This window comes from Nyctereutes procyonoides, unplaced genomic scaffold (assembly GCF_905146905.1).
Source record: "Nyctereutes procyonoides isolate TBG_1078 unplaced genomic scaffold, NYPRO_anot_genome, whole genome shotgun sequence".
Classification (NCBI taxonomy): Eukaryota; Metazoa; Chordata; class Mammalia; order Carnivora; family Canidae; genus Nyctereutes; species Nyctereutes procyonoides.
This window is the reverse complement of record NW_026575139.1, coordinates 10,860,290-10,885,712: the sequence shown is the minus strand read 5'-3', so window position 1 is coordinate 10,885,712 and position 25,423 is coordinate 10,860,290. Positions and strand designations below refer to the sequence as shown.

The following is a 25,423-nucleotide window of genomic DNA, read 5'->3' as shown; positions in this document are numbered from 1 at the left end:
ATTTCTGTAACAGCTCCAGTCTGAAAGAAGGACCGATGGAGCCGACTTCTGAGAACACATGGGTGTCCATGCTCCGGGGGCAGCAGCTGCATGAGGCCAAGTGGGAGTAGTCACGGGGTGAAGGTGCTGGCCCTGCAGCCCACTGCCCAGGCTTCACCCACTCCCTACTCACCAGCCACAGGTTGTTGTGGGGTTAAATGAAATGGCAGATGTCACAGGTTGAGAAGAGTGTTTGCCACAGAGCCAGAGCTATAAACATGTTACTGTTGATGGTGCTTTTATGAGGAACACAGGAGTAGCAGATAGCAATGGGGTAAGGGTTTGACCCAGAGGGAAAATGAAGAGGAGAAAGAGGAGCCCCGGCAACGGCACGCAGGTGCCGGTGGATGGCAAAGGAAGAATGGAAAGGGAGAGATGACAGGGAGATTCCAGCCCTTTGGCACTTGCAGTGTCCTGTGTAGAGGTGGCAGGGTGGCCTGTGCCGAGGGACATGGGGCAGATTCCTGGGTCACACACATCAGGCGGCAGGCGACATCCGCAAGCCACCTACCTTGCAAGAAAAAAAGGGGGTCGTGGTGGCGGTGTTATTTCCACCAGGAAAGATAGGTCTGTTCACCGTAATCACACTCTTGCCACATCACTAAGTCTCAGATAATGTTCATTTAATGCCACGAATATTTGGTAGGACAACAATAATTAGGCCCATTTAGGGAGGCCTAAATTGAGAGAGGTTGTCAAAATGCCACTTGCAAAAATGTTCTTTCCTTTTGAGAGCAAGAGCTCATCCTTTCCAGTCTCTTGTTTTGGCTTTTCATAAACCTAGCCACCTCTGAGGGGGCTCTGGGAATGAGAAGCTCTTCTGGCACAAGGAAGGGATGTGGCAATTACCTTCCGAGTACCCAAATCCCAATGACATGAGCTGGGTGCGTGGCAGTGACAGCTGGACAATACCACAAGCAAGGAAAAGCCAAAGCCTATTTTTGGAATTCAAGAGTGAGATTCAGCAGCCAGAACCCATGGGGGAGGGGACAGGAAGAAAATAATCAGATATCCTGCAAATTCAGCCTGGAGCTTAAGTCCACAATCCATCAGTACTGAAATAGAACAAATAACACAGGGAACTGTCTTCATTATTCACCTCAGTGGGCAGGTTGGCCGTATCCTCAAAGTTCTTGTATCATAGACCCCTCATCTGATTAGGAAAATTTTCTTTTCTACGTCATATATACTTAATGAGTTTGTGGATAAATGTAATCCTTGGCAGGTGTGTAAAACTGTGGGTTTTTAAAAACTGTAACGTGGTATATAAGACAATATTTCATGCCTTTACTTTTAGCAGTAAAAAAGTATCCAAGCAGTTGGGACATTCGGACCACTCACTATCTGAGGCCACAGAATGACACAGTCAGAGAGCGTGTTGGGACCTTGGGCATTGCCCAACCTCATCCTTACTCTACAGATGTGGAAACTGAGACCCAGAGAGAAGAACAGGACCTGCACAGGGTCACACAGTGGCAGACCTGACATTAGAGCTTTGGTGCTCAGTTCCGAGCTCCCATTTCTAAATTAACTAAAAATAAAAGTACAAATTCAGTGGAGTTTGTACTCTACCAGAGTCTGGGTCCAGGAAAAGCTTGGAAAACTCATGCTTTTGGGACTCTTGGCTACAAATCAAATTTCCCCTACCCAGGTTTTGAGGAACCAGATGATGCCCAGCAAGTCTTGCTTAATAAGTTTTCTCCTCTGAAATGAGACATAAAGCAGAGCAAACCCCACATCCGTGCCCCCATCCCATTTATCTTTTGGCTTTAAAACACCAGTATTGCTCCAAACAGAGGGTTCTCAAAGCTTTACTGCTTTGGCAAACGCTTAAGTTAAAGGATACCACCGCCTCTGGCCATGGTGGGAGGAGTAGAGAGTGGGCTGTTTTGCAAAGGTCACGGACTTTATTATAGAACTTGAATGCTGGATGCCATCCTCTGGCACACTCAGTGCTCCACCATATGAGCAACTCGATCAAGTTTGCATAGCCCGTCAAGGGTCTCCAGGGTCCTACTCAAATACTGTTCCCTCTGCCTTTGTGCTGATGTAGCTGCTCCTTGTTATTCTTGCAAAATGAATTGCTAAACTCAAGAAATGGGTGTTTGGTTCATCTACCACCTCCCCCTTTACTGCCTTTTACCCTGGGTCTTCATCTGTTTTCTGTCCCCCTGTCCTGGCCGGCCTGGGACACTGGGTGTTTGCCCTTGGACAAGGCTGCAGCTTTGCCCACGCCAGGAGGGAGGGAGCAGAGTGAGGAGTCAGGGTAACAGCGGCCCAGGGGAGCGTCCCACACAGAACAGTTGCTCTGTGAGTCCTCAAATGAGGAGTAAACCTGGGTCAAGTGAGGATCCATTCTTCCAGATATTCTTTAAGGGGGACACCCAAGTGAGAGAGCACTTGGGAAGAGTACCCACAAAATGTTGAGATTCTGGAGCTGGGGCCGTGTCAGAGAGAGTGGAGGTCGGTGCACTCTGTACGGCCTAAGATGGAATCTAACCTGCTGCCTGTTGGCAGAGAGTCCAAAAGCTAAGTGTCATTTTATAGATGGACGTTTGCCATCAGTTTGACGAGAGGAAATATTCACTTTGAATCCAAATTAAGTGAAAAGTCATCCTCCCAAACAATCCCATTCTTCTCATTAGCAGACCCGTATTACAGAAGGTTGTACTCACTACTGTATTTTGAATTTAATCAATAAAAATTCTGTGAAAATTTGTTTTCTCTCTTGTCATACCTACACCATTCTCCTTGATTTTGCCTCTTGGTCCTCAAAGACTAAAATATTTAGGGCCTGGCTCTTTATAGAAAAGCTTGCCAGTCCCCAAACTAAAGGAATGGGATACTTTGTGCTAAAGGGAAGACAATATAATAGTTGCCTCCAATTTGCTGGCTCATTGTTGAGGCAGAAATGAACTTTCCCTGTTGCTCCGAAGACACAGAACAGGTGGAAGTGACCCAAGACAAACTTCAGATCCATCCTTTCTAAAAACCAGAGAGGAACAGAAAGGTACATACTACAAACCAAGAGCTGTGCTGGCTATTTTATGCTCTATTGTCTCACCAAGCTTTGTAACCATTTCTGAGGTGGAAGCCGGGAGTGGTGAACCCTTCCCGAAATCACAAACTCAGAAATGAACACTTTCCAAAATCACAAGCTAGGGAAGAATAAGTGCCAGGATTTGAACTCAGGTGTGCTTTGACTCCAAGGCTGTTTTTTTGTTTTTTTTTTCACTATTCCGTGAAAGTGAAGAGTCAAGCATCATCTTATCTGCCAGGGTAATTACAGAGCGGTGCTTACTTGAGAAAGCAGATTATCAAGACCACGGATAAGAACAGTAACATGCACTTTGCATACACTATGTCTTCCATCTTTACAATAACCCTCAGAGGTAGGTCCTATCAGTATCGGTATTTTCCCCATAAGGGGACAGGTTTATTTATTTATTTTAAAGATTTTATCTATATATCCATGAGAGACACAGAGGGAGAGGCAGAGATACAGGCAGAGGGAGAAGTAGGCTCCATGCAGTGAGCCCGAAGTGATACTCAATCCCGTATCCCAGAATCATGACCGGAGCCAGAGGCAGATGCTCAACCACTGAGCCACCCAGGTGCCCCAAGGGGACAGGTCTAGACAGGCAAAGAAATCTTCCTAAGTTCCTATTCAGCATGTAAAGCAGCAGAACTGAGATTTATTTATTTATTTATTTTTTAAACAATGTTTATTTATTTTTTATTTATTTATGATAGTCACACAGAATGAGAGAGAGGGGCAGAGACACAGGCAGAGGGAGAAGCAGGCTCCATGCACCGGGAGCCCGACGTGGGATTCGATCCCGGGTCTCCAGGATCGCGCCCTGGGCCAAAGGCAGGCGCCAAACCGCTGCGCCACCCAGGGATCCCCAGAACTGAGATTTAAACAAAGATCTGATATCAAAATATGAGCTATTACTGGGAGGGCAATACTATCCAAATGATCTACAGTGTTGACACAATCTCTATGAAAATTCTAACAGTTTTCTTTGCCGAAGTGGAAAAGCCAATCTTCAAATTTATGTGGACTTGCAAGAGGTCCCAGAGAGGCAAAACAATCTTGAAAAAGAGCAGAGATGGTTCTTGATTTCAAAGTTTATAACAAAACTACGGTAATCAAAACCACATGGTTTTGGCATATGGAAAAACATACAGACCAATGGACTGGAGCTGAGATCCCAGAAACAAGCCCATACACCTCTAATCAACTGATTTTTGACCACGGCACCTGGTCCATTCAAAGGAGAAAGAACACTCTCTCAACAAATGTTGTTAGGACAAGTGGATTTCCACATGCAAAGAATGAAGTTGGATCCCTACTTAAATACAAAAATTAACTTAAAATGAACAATATGCTAAATATAAGAGCAAAAACCATAAAATTCTTACAGGAAAACATAGGAGTAAATCTCCACAACCTTGGATTTGGCAATGGATTCTTAGATATGATACCAACGTGAGCATGAGCAACATGCATGAGCAACAACAACAATAAAAATTGACATAATAGACTTCATCAGCATTAAAAGCTTTTGTGGATCAAAGGACGTTATCAAGTGGAAAGACGTCCACAAAATGGGAGAAATACTTATAAATCATATCTGTTAAGGGTTTATCATCCACAATAAATGAAGAACTCCCATAACTTAACAATAAAAAGACAAACCCAAATTAAAAATAGGCAAAGGTCTTGAATAGATATTTCTCCAAACAAGACATAGAACTGGCCAAAACGCACATGAAAAGATATTCAACAGGTTTATGTCATTAGTCATTAGGGAAATGCAAATCATAACCTACCATGAAATGCCATTTCACACCTACTAAGGTGATTACGACAAAACAAAGCAAAACGGAAGTAACAAGTATTGACGAGGATGTGGTGAACTTGGAAACCTTGTGCCTTGCTGCCAGGAATGGAAAATGGGGCAGCTGCTGGGAAATAGTTTGGTAGTTCTTTAAAAAGTTAAACACAGAATTACCATACGAGCCAGCAATTCCACTCTTGGATATATACTTAAAAGAACTGAAAACAGGAACTCTAATATGTCTATGCCAATTGCTGCAATGCTCATTGCAGCATTATTCACAATAGTCAAAAGGTAGAAACGCTACACATGTCCACCAAGAGATGAATGGATAAACAAAATGTGGCATATGCCTACAAAGGGATATGATGTAGCTGAAAAAGGAATGGAGCCCGATACACGCTAGCAGATGTGTTATCACAACAGAGTGGAACCCTGAAAACGTTAGGCTAAGTAAAAGAAGCCAGACATAAGAAACAAGTACTACATGGTTCCATCTACATGATGCAAATTCAAGAAGCAGACAGAAAGTAGGTCAGAGTTACCAGGTTTGCAGGGTGGGGTAGGATAGAAGAGGGAGTTACTGTTTGATGGGCAAAGAGTTTCTGTTTGGGGTGATGGAAAATTTGGAAATAGTCATGAAAGTTGCACAATATCGTGAATGTAACCAATGCCACTGAATTGTACACCTTAAGAAGGTTAAAATGGCAAATTAAAATGCATTGAGGGCCATAAAAAGAGAGCAGCGATCCTTAATTCAAGAAACACTTTCGTAATGGTAGAAATGTAGATGCCAGTGGCCATGTCAGTAGCTGAGATTCTTCGGGGAAGGCCTGCCATGCAGGGTCCTCATCCCTGCTGGGTGACCCCAAAGCTGGACAAGAGTTGGGATCTGTACTGTGCTCTGCCCCACACAGGGATCAGCTCTTCCTTGTTACCTATTTCCCAGCTACATGACCTTTACCCTTTGGGTCCCCCAGGGAATATATACTCACTGCATATCCAGGGAAAGTTTTTCTCAAAAATCAAAGGGAAGGGAGCAGGATGAGAAGGTATGTTGGTTTTGAAGCACTGATTTAGCGAGTTTTCCGAAGCACGTACCATGACCTAAGCATTCTGCCGTGATCCCTCTGCGGTCTTCAGATCTATTGGTTGGGTCACACCAACACCTCCTAGGGAGCCTGGCACCTAGGTCAAAGCTGGGCTTCGGCGGTCCAAGGGGGGCTGCACAAAACACCAAACTCTAGTAGGAACTGACAAATGGTAGGCCTGTTAAGCAGACTCAGACGTGCAAGTGTTTCTCACAATGCTCCCGGATTGAATAAGTGTTTGGGTTAGGAATGTGTAAATGTCCCTTTGGTACAAGCACTAGCCAGACAGTTCTACCCACAGAACTATAATGTTGTTGAGATTTACCATAAACAAATGAATCGGAGTTCAACGGAAAAGATAAAAATATCATTTTTGTCTTTAAAGCTGCCGTATCTATGTAGAGGGGACACATTCACCCTTCTGAAGGGACCCCATAACATTCTGTCAAAATGGAGCCATTAATAGTCAGATTCAAGAAACAAACCTACTTGGCAGTTTGGGTTCATTCTCAAAAACAGAGGAAGCAATGCTTGTTGCTTTACTTTTAATAGCACAGGTTGTCATGCCAACTAGCGCTGCTGTTTAAATTGAAGGGGGAAGAAAGAAGTGTTCCTTCCTACACAAGCCTTTCAGCGAGGCTCACAATTAGTCTTTTAAAAACACGAAAACTCATCACACTGGAGATATGGTAAACATTGTGCTTATATTTAAACCTGTCAGAGTGAGGATGTGATAAACCTCTGGTTTGTATTTCCTTTGTACAGTGCTCCCTGCCCAGTATCTGGCTGCACTGTGTCCTACAAAGAAGAAAGGCATTTTGTGGGCATGCACCAAGGCAGCCCATCTCGGGACAGGAGAGGAGCCCTCCATCTGGAATAAACACAACTGATGAAAGACAGAGAGGACAGTTTTCTTGTGAGAGTGGCTCTGCTCCCCCAAAGGCACGGTTCCTGAAAGGCTGGGTGCTCACAAGGCTGCACGACACACTGATGTCAGTGATAGGAGGAGAGAAGATGACAAGACAAGTTAGGTGCTGTGGTGGAGGGACCCTGTCCTCTCCCCTGTCTGTGCAGGAGGGCGGAGGGGCCCAGCTCAACCCCGGAGGCGAGCTAGCCGGAGAGCATGCTGTGACTGATGCTGGCTGGGGACAAGAGAAGGCAGGAAAGTCTGAGGACTGCGGGGCGGGGGGATGTAAGGGGTCTTCTCCCACAAGAGCCTGGCCTTCGTTAACTTCTGTTTATAAAAGGTTCCAGCTGGCAGCAAGGAAGGTCTGTGCGGTGTCATGAAGGCAGGGAAGACCTGCTCACCAATAGGCTGAAGGGTGATGTGGCCAGATCCCATCAGCGAGGGGCAACAAGCAAGTCTGCACCAAGATGTGTGTGTGGGGGGGCTGATAGCCTGGCCCTGTGCTTTCTGTTCAGTGTCCCCTCTCACCTATCCTTCGTGAGAGTAAGCCCTTGGCTCCTGGCTCCTCAGGGCCTCATGCCCTCGTACCCCCATGGTCTTGAGGATGGAGGTGCCTCTCTGCCCTGAGACATTTTAATTCCTGCTAGCTTCTGAAGAGCCAATGCACGTACCAGTCATTCCTCCTCTCTCAAGGGTACCCCAACCCCAAATGCATCTGCAACTCACCAGTCTGTTCACCTGCAAGGAGCATGCCTTGCGCTAACCAGTCTTCTCTATTCCGTTGTCTTTTTGTGTCTTTCTGCTTGATCTCCCAAGCTAGACTGGAAGTTTCTGGAAGCCAAAAGACCTTTCTCTGTACCTTGTGTTGTTTCCTGTGCTCCTGGAAACTCCTGGGCCAGAGGGAGTGGGAAGAGTGCAGTAGCTGGGCTCTGTTCTGAGCACCTAACATAGTTTAGTGAATAGACCCCACGATTATCTGAGACAGGTATGATTATCATCCCCACTTTACAGAAGGAAAAACTGAGGCATAAAGGGTGATCCTTGCCAGGATCACACAATCTGTAAATGGCAGACCCAGAACCCAAACCCAAGCTCCCGGACACAAGGCCCGGGCCCTGGGACACAGCAGATGGCTACCCTGGCTTTGAGGGCTCATGAGACAGAGACGGGGTGTGTGGAGTGCCATCGGAGGGGAGAAAAATGAGTGGGAACACCTACAATATGACACATATCATACTATCCCATTGCTTGGAACTTACATAAGTGTACATGCTTCTATTCATAAAGAGCTACATGAAAAAATGGTCTCTACTAGGTCAATGGATGGACAATCTGCTCTCTCAGCAAGGTGGGACTCTAAGTGACTTTTATTTCCTTTTCCATACTTGTATGTATCGTTTGATTCTTCAAGGAGTCTGCAAGGTGCTGCGTATTGCAAAAAAAGGATAGCCGATGAAGTCACTTTCATTATGGGAAGAAAAGGAAAACGAAACAAAAGAAAAAGAAAAAAATAAAACAGGGGTAGGGGAATGGGAAAAGCCACAAAATGTTTCTGCACAGAAGGGTGGCATGCCACTCCTGTGCCTCGGAAAGATCGCTCTGGAGACAATGCGGGAAGCAGAGACAGAGACAGGCTGTGCTACCACGATGAACGACGTGACGATAATCACTCACACTTAGGGGCCCACAGAAGTAGGATCGGGAGTTTAAGATCCAGCTGCCCCCACAGCAGCACTACTCACCAGAGTCAAATGCCCACCAACAGATACATGGGTGAACAGACTGTGCTAGATCTAGATAATGGGACATCATTCCACCACAGAAGGAGTGAGGTTCTGATATGGGCCACAGCATGGATGACTTTGAAAACATGACGCTGAGTGAGAGAAGCCAGACACAAAAGGTCATTTACTGGATGGTTCTAGTTATAGGAAATACCCCAGACGGGTAAATCCATTGAGTCAGAAAGCAGATTGGTAGTAGACAGGGACTGGGGGAGGGGGATGGAGGACAGCTGCTTACTGGGGATGGATCTCCTTCTGGGGTGCTGAAAATGTTGTGGAATTCAACAGAGGTGATGCCTGCATAGCAGCAAATGTACTGAGCGCCACTGAATTGGACACTTTTAAGATGGTTACGTTTATGCTATAGGAATTTACCCCAATTAAAAAACAGTACAGTTAGCCCTTTGACCTGAAGCCTGAGAAAATGAAAGGGCAGACGAGAAGAGGAAAAGGAGAAGGAGAAGGGGAAAGAGGAGGAGGAGGAGGAGCAAGAAGAGGAAGAAGAAGAAGAAGAGGAAGAGGAAGAAGAAGAAGAAGAGGAAGAGGAAGAAGAAGATCATTCCAGCAAATGAAGGAAGCAGGACACTGGGGCCTGGGACTAGGGGAGAGATGGTCCAGCCAAGGGTGGCCCTTCCAAAACCAAGCACCCAGATGCCACTGCCTCCGGACACCTTCTCCTACAACGTCTGTTTTAGTTAAAAGATCTGAGACAAGATGAGCATCACATGTTTGGTGGGGGGAGCTCCAACTGCCAAACTAAGTAGAAAGAGCAAGAAAGGTTGAAGCCATGTATTCAAATGCTCTACTACTGGATGCAGACCCTGCGTGGAGGCCTCCCTAGTACCAGCCACACCAGACAGCAAGTGCCTGCTGCTTGGCTGCCTCCCCTGGGGCTGGAGGCTGCTCATGGGCAGGGAACATGCCTCACACAGGGATGTATCCCAGCCTAAATCACAGCCCCTGGCTCACATCCATGTGTTACAGAAATGCATGTCCTCCATTTTACATATCTTATCAGCTGATTTATAGTTTTAATAGGTAAAAACACAGATATGGTATAAAGTTCAAAAGCCTCCAAGGAATGTACGTGGTAAACTGCCCCTTCCCCTACTCTTGTACCCCACCACCTGTGAGGCAACCTCTGTCACTGTCCCCGTCGCTTTAAATGTGACCAGTGCAGAGAAGTTCTGAATTGCAAAAATTCCAGCAACCAGTCAGACTACCTAGTGATTCGGGCATCAGGTCATCCCAAGATGGAAGCCACATGTGATACAAAGATGAAAGTCACTGGAGTGAAAACAGGTCCCAGGATTCTGTGCTGGGAGGAGGCACATGCCAGGCTTGTAGAGGAATGCTGCTAAGGTGACAGCCGTCCCCCTAGAGTCATTCATGGCATGATGAGAAGTCCGCAGGCAGGGGCCATCAGGCCAGCCAAGCGTGCCAGCCACCTCAAGTTCCTCACACCTGTTTCTGACGTTGGCGAATTTCAAGCTGAGCAAAGGCCACGCTGCTACATGATGGGATGAAGGTAGGCATGCCAACCACCACCAACCTTGGCCCCAGAGAGATGCTTTCTTTAGTGGTTTGTCTGGGGGGAGAAAAGTTCCCCTGAGAAGAACTCAGCTGTGAGCTGGGTGGCACTGTCCCCAGAGGCGGACTCCATGGTGGCCAGAGCAGCTAGGAACTAAGTAGCTTGGAGGGGAGGGTCCTGGGAAATCGAAGCACTCACAGTGGAAAGAACGTGGGCAGAGTCCCAGGGGTGGGTCAGGTGTGGCAGCAACATCTGGACACACTGCTTTATGTAGCCGGCCTGCAAGGGGCTTTTTTGGAAGACTGAGTAACCACTGCCCTGTATAGTCACCAAACTGAAAACTAAAAAAAGACCCGAGCCACGCAGGCTCATCTGTCCTCCAAGGCTCCTGCCTCATGTGGCGATGCACCGGCAGGCGAGGGGGTGAGCCGGGCGCGCATCTGATTCCAGCCAATGTGTTACTATATTTCATTCCCTGTCCTCATGCCCAGGGACTGCTGCCATGTGGATAAATTTAGAAAGAAAAAAAGATAAATAACATGGAAAAGTCCATTTGAACAAAATGAATTGTTTTCTTTCTTTCTTTCTTTTTACACCGCTAAAGAAAAGGATAAACCGATCGTGTTACTTATTCAGCCCTGACCATGGTGGAATTTGGTATTCTGGGCAGTGGTTCAATAATGCATGACTGCAACCCAAGATGAACTAGCTTCTTCTGAAAATTGTAGAACAGTCAAGCTTCCGTCCTCAACGGTTTTTAGAAGCTGAAGGAACAAAGTGACAGTACCTCACACAAGATCTGGAATCAACTCAGGTCTCTCCTAAGCGAGCAAAAGTCTTTAAATGAAGACCATGTTTATTTACACGGATCCCTATACCAGCTCCCCTGACAATAAACTGTGCCTGATGGTGCCATCTCACCAGGAGTCATGCATCGCTGCTTTAGATAAAGTAAAACCTGCTTTGTAAGGAAAGTAGGATCACAGATGGGAGACTTTTGGGTGATGGTAGAAATTACCCTGCAAGAGAAACTCCTTGAGGAATGCTTGCCTTCCCTCACACGTAAACCCACAGCCAGTGGGTTTATGGGCCACAGGCAGGAAGTCACAGCCAGTGAATTCCATGATCCAATCATGTAGCCCAATTCCCATTCCACAGAGTGAAGTGACGGGCCAAGGTCACATGGCTACCAGTGACAGAGGGGTCAGGACCAGGTCTCAAGGCTCCTCCCAGGGCTTCTTCTACGAGCACTACCCCCCACCTGGAAGTACCAGACTCAAGGGCTCTACCTCCGACAGCATCTCATACTGGCCTCTTCTTCCAAGGGCAATGGTCAGTAAATCATAGACCACGGACGCACTCTGCAAACTGATGAGGCGGTCACTCTTGTGCTCAGGTATTCTGCTCAGCACAGCGTCCCGGTTGGCCTGAGAACATAGAAGAGAGAAGCAGATGGTGAGCCAGCCCAGGCACACAGCTATTATTTCGTGTAGAGAAGTCGGCTAGGCCCTGCAGCCCCCGACAGCTTGCCCAGGAGACAAGGGCAATAATGAATAAGGGGTTTGTCGCCTTGGGTTGTATATTCAAAATCCCCAGGGTACCTTAGCACACGGTATGGGGTATTATCCAAACACAAAGGCCTGGAGGTATGGTCCTGGAGGATGCTTGGTACCTGTCAGCAGGCATCTGCAGGAAGCTTTGGGAGCTTTCTCCTGGGCACGGGCTCACAGCCAGCCCTGCTGCAGACACAGCCAGTGCTCAGGCGGCAGTACAATCACCCATCAGGTGGGGCCCTGCTATGCCTCCCTTGAAGGTCCTGCTTCTGCTAAAGGTTGGGGGAGGGGGGAACAGCCCCAGCCCCACACTGCCATCATCAAATGGTGCCATTAAGGTCCCTGGGTCCTGTAGAGACACATCATCATACTTTCCCTCTATCACTAAAGCAACATTCAGATCCCTGTATGGCACTTTTGTCGGAACAGACAATAAAGACTAAGGCAATCTTGTTTAGGGAAGCACAAAACAGCTGTAGAAGAGAAAGCAAGAAGTAAACAGATTTTTTTGTTGTTGCTTTAAAGGATATTACCAGAGGACTCAAGAGAACACCTTGCCTATTGCAAGTCCCCACTCCTTGGCACAGAAATACAGCAGGCACATTCGAGCTTATTAATCTCATCTATCTGGAAATCAAATGCTCTTTACAACAACATGTTTTCATTACTTTTGAAATTTAATTTCTCTACAGACTCTCCAGACACATCAGATGTATTAGGGCTGCTAACCACTCTAACCATTTTGCTTTCCTCCCTACTAGGGAGTTCAGAATCAATTAAGTTAGATTTTGCCTCTCTTTTCTCCCCCTGCTAATTAGCAGAAGTCTCCAGATCTGTCCATCCCTAGGAGGACAGAAAGGGCGCCTTTGTTTTTCCTGTGAAAGTGGTATGTGAGGTACCAGGGTCGCTGGTCTAGGCAGGCTGACAGGCATCTGCCTGCCTGACGTGCCCACACACCTGCTCTCTCACTAATGAGATGAAAGGCCTTCTCCGTGTGTGAGTCCAAGGCACTCACTTTTAGCCACCCATCAGTACTTACTCACTTTAGAACTCCTTGCTCTTAAATGTCAAAGACAAATAAGAATATATAAGACAGGCCACTTCCTACCAAGTGAGTCATCTCTTATGGATACAAGCCTGCTTTTGAAGATTTCATTCTAAGGTTTTCTTGTTAGAAGCGACTTTGAGCCAACCAAAAGAAGCTCTAAGGGAAATAGGAGCCTGCTGTAAGGAGTTGCATTTTATTTACTTGCTATAAATGTTTCATATTTATTAAGACCAATGCCTGGAAGAGAACAAAACAAAATACTACTTAAAAGAGATTTTCAAATTATGCCAAGGATATTTTTAAAAAAATTTTTAGAGAAAGTCTATTGATGCCTTTTGATTAAAACCTCAAACAGATTCACAAATAACAAATACCCCAGAACACCATCGCAGAGGTAGTTGTGCAAATGTAGTTCTGATCACCCCTCTCTCCTGGGCAAGTTCATTTGAGGCAAGAAAGCCATACAATGCCAAACGAAATCATACACGTGGAGACACTATGGACAAATTGATGTTTTCTAAGCTAAAGTCAGAATCAATGAAGAATACAATTTTCTCAGACACTAAAAAAATCCCACAGGAATTCTCATTGAGAATTCTGAAATTGAGCATATGCGTTTTCTGTCTAAAAACTGAAAAATCAAGAAGTCAAGGAACATGAAAAAAAGGTTTCCAAAGGAAACTTAATTTAGACTTCTACCTACATAATTATGGAATGATTTATACAGAGAGCATAATCATTTTGGTTGGAAACCCAGACCTTCACATTTACTGATGATGTCATTGGATTTCACCATCCTCTGAAGAGAGTTTCCAGAAATTAAATACCACAGAGCCAAATCTGGTGGTCTCAAAGGGATCTCAATTTTGAGTATTATTAGTTTCTATCATTTCAATTAAGGAGAGGAAAGTTGGAGATGTCATTCCCAAGACATCTACACTTTGAATAGGCATTTTAGAGATGTGGCTATGTTTTCCAAGTTCTAAACTGGAACACAATATTTTCAATCAGAATTATCCAAGAAATCAAAAATGTGTGGTCGTCACTCTTTCAGAACTTCCCCAACATAACCAACCAAGTCTGCCCAAGGGAAACTAACTGCCAAGTTGCGAGGAGCCCAGCTTAGGATGAGGGAATGTGAGCTTGGGGGCCAACATAAGCTCCCCACCACCACCAAGAATGGATGACAAAGCGTGGTGAGACTGGCTCATTGGAAAAGCAGTCACTGAATGCCACGAAGTGCCAGCCTGCTCACATATATGCCTTCCCTGATTGTGCCAAGGCAGAGTAGAGAATGTAAATGACACCATTCTGAGTTAACAGCTGACAGTCAAGGAAAGATGAGTCAAGGGGGGCAACCTTACATCCCTCAGAGGAAGTAAGGCCAATGACGTCAAAGAGGTTCCAAATACAAAGCAGTGGTAACTCAAGCAGTCTCGCTCTTGTAAACATCTCTGGGCCACTTCACAGAACAAGAAAATCCAAAGCTCGAAATTAAGGCAAGAATACTAGCCTCCCTGGGATGCCTGGGTGGCTCAGTGGTTGAGCCTCTGCCTTCGGCTCAGGTCATGATCCTGGGGTCCTGGGATCAAGTCCCACAATCAGGCTTCCTGCAGGAAGCCTGCTTCTCCCTCTGCCTGTGTCTCTGTCTCTGTGACTCTCATGAATAAATAAATAAAATCTTTTTTTTTTAAAAAAGAAGAATGTTAGCCTCCCTGACTCGTCCCAGCCTCTCTTGATCCCTCCTCCACTCAGCACATGGACATTCTTCTTGTGCTCCATTTCTAAATGCTCTTCAGTTGGATGTATTTCCTGCCACTGCACGCTTGGGGAAGAAGGAAAATACCTTTCTTGCTTCAGTTACATTTTTTTTTCCCTCCTCCTTCTCCTCCCGCCTGATGGTGAGGTGGGAGATATGGGAGGAGGCAGTGTGATCTAGTAGGAACAACAGATCATTTCAGGATGCACTCATTCTGCTCCAGTCCTCAGGTTCCTCATCTATAGAACGAGGGAATGGGTGTTAGGATAGCTCAGTCCTTCCAAGTGCCAGGGGCCTCGCCATTCTGCTCAGGTGCTCAGCACACACCACCTACATGCCAAGGTGGTAACTACTGTGACACAGACTGCTTCCCACAGTTTCAAGCCAGGGCGGTCATGCCTAGCAATACGCAGAGCAGAAACCCAATAAATGGTGAGTAATGAAATTCTAGATGTAAACTTTGATATCCTGGCCAGACGTTAAGAAAACATTCCAAAGCAATCTGATGGCCTGGCAAAAACTCTCTCAAGACAGTGGAGCCAGGTAATAGGAGAGAGCTTTCGCAGTGCCCGGGGAGCAGGCGGGAGGCTGGTCCAAGAGGAGGAGGCTGCTTCATCAGGCTCTTGCTACAAAACCACCAGTGATTTATCCCTGAAGTCTCCCTCCCACCCAGGCAGGTGGAGAGGGCTCGAAAAGGTTATCCTCTGGGGGCTTCCTCCTCTTTCCAGGGTTCCTTTGGTGGTCCTTCTAGCTGCAGCTTACCTATCCACAACTGTGGTAGTGTTCCCTCAACACTCAGTGGGCAAGCGAATGAACTCAGATGCCTGTTTGCTGCTACCATAAGAAAAGCTCCATGTTCCAGGCTGAGATTAACCTATGAGGGATACTTCTAACTAGTCCAGGAATTAAGAAACAGCTCCCTCCTTAAACCCGTTGTTCCTCCCACCATTGACCTGGGGTATCCCCTCGAGAAAGTATTCTTCTCCCATGAAAAACGGCCACTGCACAGAGGGAGTCACCATATTGAAGACAGGACTGTAGGAACGGGCAAAAGAAAAATGTAAAAGGACAGTCTACTTACCATTGATTCACTAATCAGCAGTAACAACAGGGCTTCTTCAGTATTTTCTTGAGGACAAAAAATGCTGTGTGAAGAAAATCAAATTTTATATATGGCAATTCAAAATAATATAAAATGCATGATAATGGACAGCACTGAACATTAAAATCTTCTGGATTTTTATGCAGGAGCCACAAAAATACTGTCTCATTTGGACACTTGAATTAATTTGCTATGTTTGTGGTAATCTACAGAATTTATACATTCTAACTGTGCATTTTAATAGCAGGCAGCAGAGCGAAATAAAGCTATAAAAACCACATTAAAAGCCCAAATAATATACACACCTATTATAGAGGCAGAAATTTAGATTGCTACAAACTGCCATTATCTCAATGATAAAGCTTTCTCCTAAACCCATTATGGGGGCATCGTGTAGATAATTCACTAAGCAGTACTCTTCTTACCTCTTACTTGCTAACTGCCATACCTCATATTGTCCTTACGGAATAAGAGATTGGAAGCAATTTTAGAGTTTGAATCATTTCTAGAATACTATAAGAACTTGGCAAGCCACCTTAATTAAACACACATGTTCTATTATAGGGTGGTATGCAAGAGCTAGCTGTCTTATTAATCTATTTTACTGAAGTTGGCCGAGCTCTAACATCTGGGATTAAAAGAAAAAGCTTTTAAGCTCAATGTTGCTCAAGATTAGAGAACAAAAAAAAAAGTCAAACATAACCCCAATCTCCATCCTGTATAGCCTATTTTTTTGTGTGTGTGTGCTTTGAACATTTTTAGAGACTTGCAGCATTTTTTCCTGTTCCAAAAAGCTCTTGAATCCTTTGAGTAGAATTCAGAGTGTTATCACCATTTGAGCCAAACTTGATTCTTTTTTTCATGGAATGGAAGAAGAGTGCAATAAAAATGATCTTGGTTAAAAAAAAAATACAAACTCCTGGATGTTTTGGAGATTATTAAGTAAAGACTAAACTTACATCTTCCCAGCAGTGACATCACAATCATTTAATTTAAGAGATGGGATGATTTGCCCCCACCTCAAAATGGCAAAAAAAGAAAAAAAAAAAGGCTTCCATATCATCCACAGCATCATAAATACTTGGTCTCTTTGAAGTGCTGGCAACTTTTGTATGGCATCAAAGGACTGTGAAGAGAAAGACAGAAAAAGCACAGGGCCTAGTTCTCTTTTTACAACTCTGACGTCACTAGAGGTAAGGAAACCACCTGTGGAATGGTTCCCATTGCTCTTGCAGGGCTGCAATTTGATGAAAGGCTGACCTAGAAATGAGGAGCAAGATTCTAGGATTTGCAGTGAACTTCTTTAAACAGATAGCTTGAGAGGAGCTGGGTTTTTCAAAGACAGAACTCTTCTTTCCCCTTAAATTCAGAAATAGAGTCTACAGCCTTTCAATAAAGAGTACTCTCGTGTGAATGTGTGTGTGTTGGGGGGGGAGGGTCCACTCAGCAATCATTTCCTGATATTCTGGCCTTTGCTTACATACAATTGAGACCTTACAAATAAAGCAGTAACATTAACCTTTTTTTTTTCATGGCTAGCTAGTTCTGCATTGTCCAGACTAATTGAAGAGAAGAGAGAGCCCATGCTAATTGTGACTTAACACCAGCCAATTCAGTCCATGGATAATCCCCAAATTCCATCTGAGCCATCTAGCCTGCTTAAATGCTAAGTTGTGTTATTTTTACCAGAGCTGCTAACAAGTAGCACATTAACTGATTCTAATTCCACTTCCTCTACCCTTCCTTTTGAGGCAGGTGAGATGGGTATTCTCAAGCACTGCAAGCTCTCAGAGCTGGCAGAAAGAAGTGGGGGGGGGGGAGGGGAGGGGTAGGAAGGGTAGTTTTAAGAGACATGCTGAAAAACTAAACCCCAGAGTGCCTCCTTCCAATGCTCGTGGATTCTCCAGACCCACTTCTGGCCATTCCTCCCCTGTTTTCCATTGAAGGAGCTCAGGGTGGTGGGGGTGCCAAAACTGTTTTTCTTTTGCGACAATCTCCTCTAGGGGCCCAAGAGCCTCAGGGAAGATCTTGGGGTACCCAGGCCTCAACCCTGTGAAGTGGAAAAACTGGGGTCCTAGATCCACAGCACACCAAATAAGATGGAATGGCTACATTCTCAGCCCAGCCACCCGACTAACTCATGGGCTGACCTTTAGGCAAGTTGCTTGTTTTCTTATTTTGGATGAACTGATTCATTGTCTGACTCTATACAATGGGAACAAGGGCAAGAATCTTCAAATATAAACAGTGATCATGACCTTGCCCAGGCTGCCAGATAACTCCCCTTTCTTAAAATTTTCCCAGCTGGATGAAAGAGGTCTACATGGTAGAAACAATCCTACAAAAGAAATTAATCCAATTTTATCCAACTGCAGGTTATCTTTCTGTCATCGTTAGCTATTACACAGCCAATATCGAGTTGGATGTCTGGAAGTCAATGGCACCATCCAGACATCAGTGCAGACTCTAGTTAGATCCAAGGAGGGCCCCAAACACCTCCAACCCACAAGCAAGTTATGTGTAAGTGACAACAGCAACCCTAAGGCTAAGCAATGGTCTCTTCAGGTTCTTAAAGACTTATTTATTTTAAGAGAGAGAGAGAGAGCAGGAGTGGGGAAAGGGGAAGAAGCAGAGAGAGAGAAAGAATCTCCAGCAGATGCTCCCCAAGTGTGACGCCCCAATGCAGGAGCTCGATCCCATGACCTGTGAGATCACAACCTGAGCTGAAATCAAGAGCTAGATGCTCAATCAGCTAAGCCTTTGCCTAGGCACCCCTGCCTTTCCAGTTTTACTATGCCTTGTCTGGGTGTGATACCACTAGAGAATTCCCAGAGATCCAGTCTCTGAACCACAGCCGATGGACAAGAACTAAAGAATCAAAGCCAACAGGGCAGCCCAGGTGGCTCAGTGGTTTAGCGTCACCTTCAGTACCGGGTGTGATCCTGGAGACCCAGGATCGAGACCCAGGATTGAGTCCCGCATCGGGCTTCCTGCATGGAGCCTGCTTCTCCCTCTGCCTGTGTCTCTGCCTCTCTCTCTGTGTGTCTCATGAGTAAATAAATAAAATTTTGAAGAAAAAAAAAAAAAAAAGAACCAAAGCCAACAATGGCTGCAGCTCTGCCCCACCCCCAGGTCACCCTGTGAAACATGCAGAGGCAGAGAAGGTTTGTGTGGAAGGATAAGGGTTCCAAGAAAGGAAAAGGACTTAAATCAGTCATTAGGAGTACCTGTTGATTATGAGGGATCAGCTAACCCAATCTGAGGATCACTCAGGCACAAAATTCCATACAGGTCAACACACCCTCAGGACATGAGGGTCTTTCATTCAGATCAAGTACACTGAACAGTGTTTATTTCTTGATCAAGGTACCAATTACGTGAATGTGTTCACTTGGTAAAAATTCATCAAGTGTTACACTTTTGGTTTGTGTATTTCTCTCAATATGTGCTATGTGTCAATAAAAAGCTTACCTAAAAAATAAATAAGCAGGGGCGCCTCAGTGGCACAGTTAGTTAACTGTCTGACTCTTGTTTCTGGTCATGTCATGATCTCAGGGTCTGGAGATTGAGCCCCAAGCCTGGCTCTGTGCTCAGCATGGAGTCTGCTTGAGATTCTCTCCCTCTGACCCTCTCCTTTCTCTCTCTCTCAAATAAATAAATAAATCACACATATATATATATATATATATATATATATATATATATATATATGCAAAGGTCAAAGAATTCTTCACAGAAAGACCTAGAAGGAAGGAAGTAAAGAGGCCCACGGCATGTGACTCCTTCTCTCTTTCCTATCTAGGATTGTCAACATTTGATTTTCTTTCAAAGTTCAAGATGGGGAGAGAATGAGCATCCTGTTTCCACTTCAGGTCCAGGATACAATGAGAAGGAGTAGAGTTTTCTGACAGAGTTCGTTTTTCTGTTATATTCCATTATGACCAGCTATTCTGAATGGTCCTTGTGATCTGCTGGAGCTGGAAGGCTCTGGGCTTTCTAAAGTCTACTGTGTGCTTGTATTTCTCATAAGAGATCAAGGAAGGGAAAGTGTTTGGGACTACTGGCTAAGATGGGGTTTCATTCTCATCTGTGGATTCCCTTTTTCACCTGCCAAGCCATATAATTGAACTGGTGATAACATCCTTTTTGACATAGAGTTGACTAATCAGATAGTCCTGGTCATCAGGGAGCCCCAAGACAAGTATAATCCCAGCAGGCTTTCTGTCTTTACTAAAAAACTAGAAGTATCATTGTGAACTCACAAAACGAGAAAGCTAAAAACTGATGGTGATAACAGAAAGAATAAGGATCAATGGGGAAATTAAGGAAATAGTGAATTAAAAAAATGAACAAAACCAAAAGTTGGTTCTTCAAAAAGATCAATGAAATTTGACAAAAGTTGGCTTAGCATCTGAAAATCAATTAACATAATACATTAAATCAACAGGATAAAGGACAAAATGTACACGATTACTGATAGATGCAGAAAAAGCATTTGACAGAATTAAATACCCTCTCAAAGATAAAAAGAATTCAACAAAATAGTGATAGAAAGGAATGTTCTCAACCTGATAAAAGGTATTTATGAAAACCCGTAGCTAATTTCACACTTAATGGTGAAAGACTGGACACTTTTCCCCCTCGTAACATCAGGTATCAAGTGGTATCAAGGATATCCACTAAGCTTGCCACTTCTATTCAACATTGTGCTGGAGGTTCTAGCCAAAGCAATTAGGGAAGAAAATGAAATAAGAGGTTAGAAAAGAAAAAGTAAGACTACACTTATTTACAGATGACTTGGGGGCTTGATCTGGTGGAAAATCCTAAGGAATCTAAAACACTATTTGAACTAATGAACAAATTCAGCAAGACTGCAGTATACAAGATCAATATAGAAAATCAATTGTATTTCTCTATACTTACAATGAACAAACTAAAAATGAAATTAAGAAAATAATTCCACTTATGATAGCATCCAAAAGAATAGCATAAAACACAGTAAGTTTCACAAAGTAAGTGTAAAACTTATACTTTGAAAACAACAAATAATTGTTGGAAGAAACTAAATTATATCAAAACAAATGAAAAGCATCCCATATTCGTGGATCAGAAGACTTAATATTGTTAAGATGGCAATACTCCTCCAAATTGATCTATAGATTTAATGCAATTCCTATCAAAATCCTAGCTGCCTTTTCTTTCTTTCTTTTTTTTTTGCCAGAAATGGACAAACTGATACTAAAATTCATATGAAAATGCAAGGGATTGGCAGATGGGGGGGTGGGTGACAGCTCAGGGATGCTAGATTTCTTTCCAGGGTTATAAAAATGTTCTAAAGTTGGTTATGGTGATGGAAGCACAACTAAGCCCCTGAACTGTATTTTTTTTTTTTTTAGGTTTTTAAATTTATTTACATGATCTCTATATCCCATGTGGGGCTTGAACTCATGACCCAAAGACTGAGGCACATGCTTTTGACTGAGCCAGCCAGGTGCCAGGTGCCCCCTGAACTGTATACTTTAAATGAGTGAATTGTATAGCAGGTGAATCATAGCTCAATAACATGGTTAAAAAAAAATGATTGCATCTGTGTGGAATGAAATTGTGACTCAGCACCCAGTCCTGTTATGGGAATCTCCCTTTAACTAGTAACTGCACTTTCTAGATCTGCATATTGCCTCCATAATTCTCCTTGGATAGGAGAAAGTTGATGTCAGAAGAGTGACAAAGTCTCAGTGGTTCACCAGATAAAGGAGAAGTGGCCAACATTATGAGCTTTTCTGCCTTCAAGAGGTAAGGCCACATTGGAATAACACCCAAAGAGACACAGAGCTCTACCCACATGTCCAGCTTGATTAGGGAAGGGAACAAGAGCTGAGTTTCTCAATATACCTGGCGCCTTATATACCTGTCTATTAAGCAGCATAAAAAGCAGGTGGAAAAAAAAAATCTCAGGCCTATTTTTAGGATTTAAATTTCACTTTAAAAATGAGCCCCAAACCTGCTACTAAATAGTTCATAATGAGGGGTCAGCATTTTTAAAGTGAGAGTTCAGGATGTGCTAGAACAGATGTTCTGTGAATCCAGATAAGGACTAAGAAGTAAACACAGGCTGTGAATTCAGCAAACTCATCGTCAACAAGGCCATAAAAAAGGGGGATTAAGTTAAAAGGCGGATTAAACACAAACTAAAATAAGCCTAGGGAAAAAGTTAAGAATATGCTCATTTGTCTGAATCCATAGGAGAAATGGGGTCTGAACAAGAGGAGGATGAGGGAGAGAAATGCTAGGGTCAACATAAGGGGATTAAGAGGAGCCTGCCTGCTGGAGAAGTGCTGCCCCCTTGGAAAATGGGACAATCATTTACAGAAGTCACACACCCAGTCAGCATCTAGTCACCACCACCCCTCCCCGTAGATCTAACAGCACTTGCTCTGGGGCCCCAGAAACAGCAGCCTGCAGTCTCTCTCCCATTTTTCCAATTTGACAACCATCAAGGAAAGTTTCCATATTTATTCATACATGCCTCCTTCCCCTCATGGAGAGATTCTGAAGAGCCATCATGCCTCGTCCTTGCAGGAACTGGCAAAGATATTAGAGTGAGGCTTGAAGATGAGGAATCAAGAGTGAGTCAATAATTTCTGGTCTCCTGGCTCTCCTCATGGTCTCTGCCTGCCATCCCCCAGGGCCCCCAACCTGGGGAAGGCCCATGCTGAGGATCTAGTGGTTCCCTAGCTCACCTTCCTCCAGGTTGGTCAAGTCTTAGATTTAAAACTTAAAAAAATTAAGAAGTTCTAAAAAGACATCATCTTCCAATCACAAATTATTTAATCTTCCTTCTTCTTATGGCTAATTCAGTTGAAGACTAATTTTTAAACAAAAGGATCAACGACTCGATGAAAAAAAGAAGGTTAAGTCCAACTTATAAACAGCATTGTCAATGATTGCTGGCTAATGCTGGGGTTCTTATAACAAACAGAATGAGAATCCCAAAGACCAATGGTGATGGCCGAGAATGGTAGCCAAGCACTAAGATGAAAGAAACTTTCCTACTTACAGTGTGCCCACTGGTGCATAGATATTCACAGACATTATGAAAAATAATGAGGTATGTCCATCAAACTGGCAAATGAGACCTGTTTTGTTCCTCTTTCAGCAGAAGAATCTGCCCTTGAACATCTACTCATCTTTGAGTTTTCCCAAAGCTTCCCTCCCATCCCCCAACCCACAAGTGAGGACACCAACTGTCATACTTCTCTCCTGAGTAGATTCGAGCTTTCCGAGTGAGGGTGTAGGTTTTTGTGTTTGCTCCTTTCCGGAGAGGATCATCCAGAGGTGACTGGCAGGGTGGATCCTCCAGAGGGTTCCAGTAGCTCTGTTCACACATACCCCGCAACAAGATCTCCGCCAATTGCCTGGCTATTGTCTGGGAACACAAAAGAGCAAAGGCACAGCCATGAATTTATTTTGTATCATTCATTCACTCATTCGCTCATTCAGTAAATATTTTTCAGTCATTGCTTTGTGCAAGTCACTATTCCAGGACTCATGGCTAAACGTTTTTACTTCTCTGATGAAAATTGTATCAGTTGATGGCAAAAAAGAAAAGGAAAGAAAATACACTAAGGTATTTGGACCATCTTAAAAGACAAGCCTATACCCTTCGCATGCCACCCTACCTCTGTGGCACTCTAAAGCGCTCAACGGGTTTTATGCCTGAAGCTACAGAAACTTTAGTTAAGCTCCTTCCCGAAAGTTCTTATAATAGGTGAACTGCAAATATTTTTTGTCACCTCCCAACAGATCCCTGCTAAAACCCAAACTTGGGAAAAAGCCGGTGCTCAACCTAGATGATGTCATTCTTGGGGGAAAAAAATCTCTTCATTGCTGATAAGATGGTATCCAGGACAGATTTTTGGAATGCCTTTCCTCTTTGAAGTGCCAAGGGCCAGTACCACAGTGGCCCCATTCTGGGACTCAGCACCTGAATGTCTGCTCCAGTTACACCCTGGGCCTCCCAGCCCAGAGGCTATACTGCTGGCCTATGCAAAAGAGAAAGCAAGGTGGCGAGTGAGGTGACTGATCAAGAAAGACCTCTTTTCAAAGCTGGTTAGGTATCTCTTTTTCTTTGCTGTGAAAACCCAGACCATATCCGGGTCTTGTCATCCTAAGTAAGACCCAGATTACTATGCTCTTCAAACTCTATAGTAGAACAGGATGCTGGATGATGAATGGGAGGAGGGGGGATGTGGCACCTACTAAGAAATATTTTGTTAGCTGATGCGTATCAGTTCACTTACCTCGTAATCTTCCACTGGTAAAGAAGAGGAAGAATAAAAACAAACAAAAAAACCCCCACAAAATCCCCCTGAAAACAGAAGCAGGGCACCTCGGGGGGTAGGGGTAGGGGGTGGTCCATGCTACCCCACAATCAGCCAAAGGTGGCAAAATAAAACTTCAACCATCGAGTTTTTCCACAAAGTTTTCACTTTCTTTGGAAACATGCAGGCAAAGAATGCTTATCTTCCCTGAGAGTGAGACTTTTAAATAAATATGTTCCAGAAGAAACTTTGCTGGGTTTTCATCCATGTGAAATCTCCTAAAACACCACAAGGAAACTTAAATGCAACCAAATCACTAGCTTAGTGGCTTCTGATAACCACTGGGTAAAGGCAAATTTTCTTGATTATTCCCAAGCAAGACCCACTGTCTTTAATGTCTATAAAAATGAGAAATTAAATGCATTCCTATCATCCCCAACTGAGCCATCTGTAAAGATCTCATAAGAACACAATTTTCAGGACCTAAACAGTTCCTGAACTGTTTTCTTAAGCCCTCCATTACAGTTTCATTTCGATCTTCCTGCAGTCATATAAGCTAATGACTTCTGCTGGAAGCATCGACTGGCAAAAATAGCCTCCACTCACCATAGGGAAAAAAAAAAAGTCAAAGGAAAAAGAAATGAACAAGGAACTTCATTTTCTGGATATACCTGCCATGGAGGGATTCTAAAGTTATAAAAATCTCTACCCTCCACAGTTTGCTTGTCCACTACAAGATAGCTTGTGCTAAGATCTTACTTTACCTCCAAGTACTAACCTTCCAGAGAGACTTTGAAAATGAGGTTTAGATGTGATTGCATATTTTAAATGTATCACTTCACCACTGCACTGACGATCAGGAAAGATGTCTGCTTGTGTGCACTGACAGCTCAAACGGAAGTTCAGAACGGGAGATAAATATGAGAAATGACCAGCAGATCACCAATATCGATCAGACCTTTTACTTTTCTATACTTGGATTTCATTTACTTGCAGTGAAATGCTTATAAATTGTTGGTAGCTATCAAATAAAGTCAGAAGGAAAGAAAGGAAAGGAAGGGAGCCAGAAAGAAAGAAGTCAAACTTTTATGTATAAACTTGGTCATTAAATCCGTTTTAGGAATGCCTGGGTGGCTCAGAGGTTGAGCATTTGCCTTTGGCTTAGGGCATGATGCTGGAGTCCCAGGATCGAGTCCTGCATTGGGCTTCCTGCATGGAGCCTGTTTCTCCCTCTGCCTAGGTCTCTGCACTCCCCCACACCTCCCCCCTGTGTGTCTCTCATGAATAAACAAATAAAATCTTTTAAAAAAAATTCATTTCGTATGTATTTTTTTAATTGTGGCAAAAATCATGTAACATTAAAACTCACCATTTTAACCATTTTAGTGTCTGAGCTAATGGTGCTTAGTCCATTTACAGTGCTATGCAACCATCACCTCTCTGG

The 25,423-nt window shown here is 44.0% G+C and overlaps 1 protein-coding gene across 7 annotated transcripts in view; it reads right to left on the bottom strand.

Annotated features, from left to right (window-relative positions):
* Positions 1-25,423, bottom strand: part of TTC7B (tetratricopeptide repeat domain 7B) — a 250,179-nt gene that overhangs the window by 109,894 nt on the left and 114,862 nt on the right. For all 7 annotated transcript variants that reach the window (XM_055303621.1, XM_055303622.1, XM_055303623.1 and 4 more), the window contains 3 exons: positions 22,912-23,084; positions 15,638-15,701; positions 11,486-11,623 (listed from right to left, as the gene is read on the bottom strand). In XM_055303621.1, the coding sequence (XP_055159596.1) occupies positions 11,486-11,623; positions 15,638-15,701; positions 22,912-23,084 (375 nt within the window). The remainder of the gene's footprint in view (positions 1-11,485; positions 11,624-15,637; positions 15,702-22,911; positions 23,085-25,423) is intronic.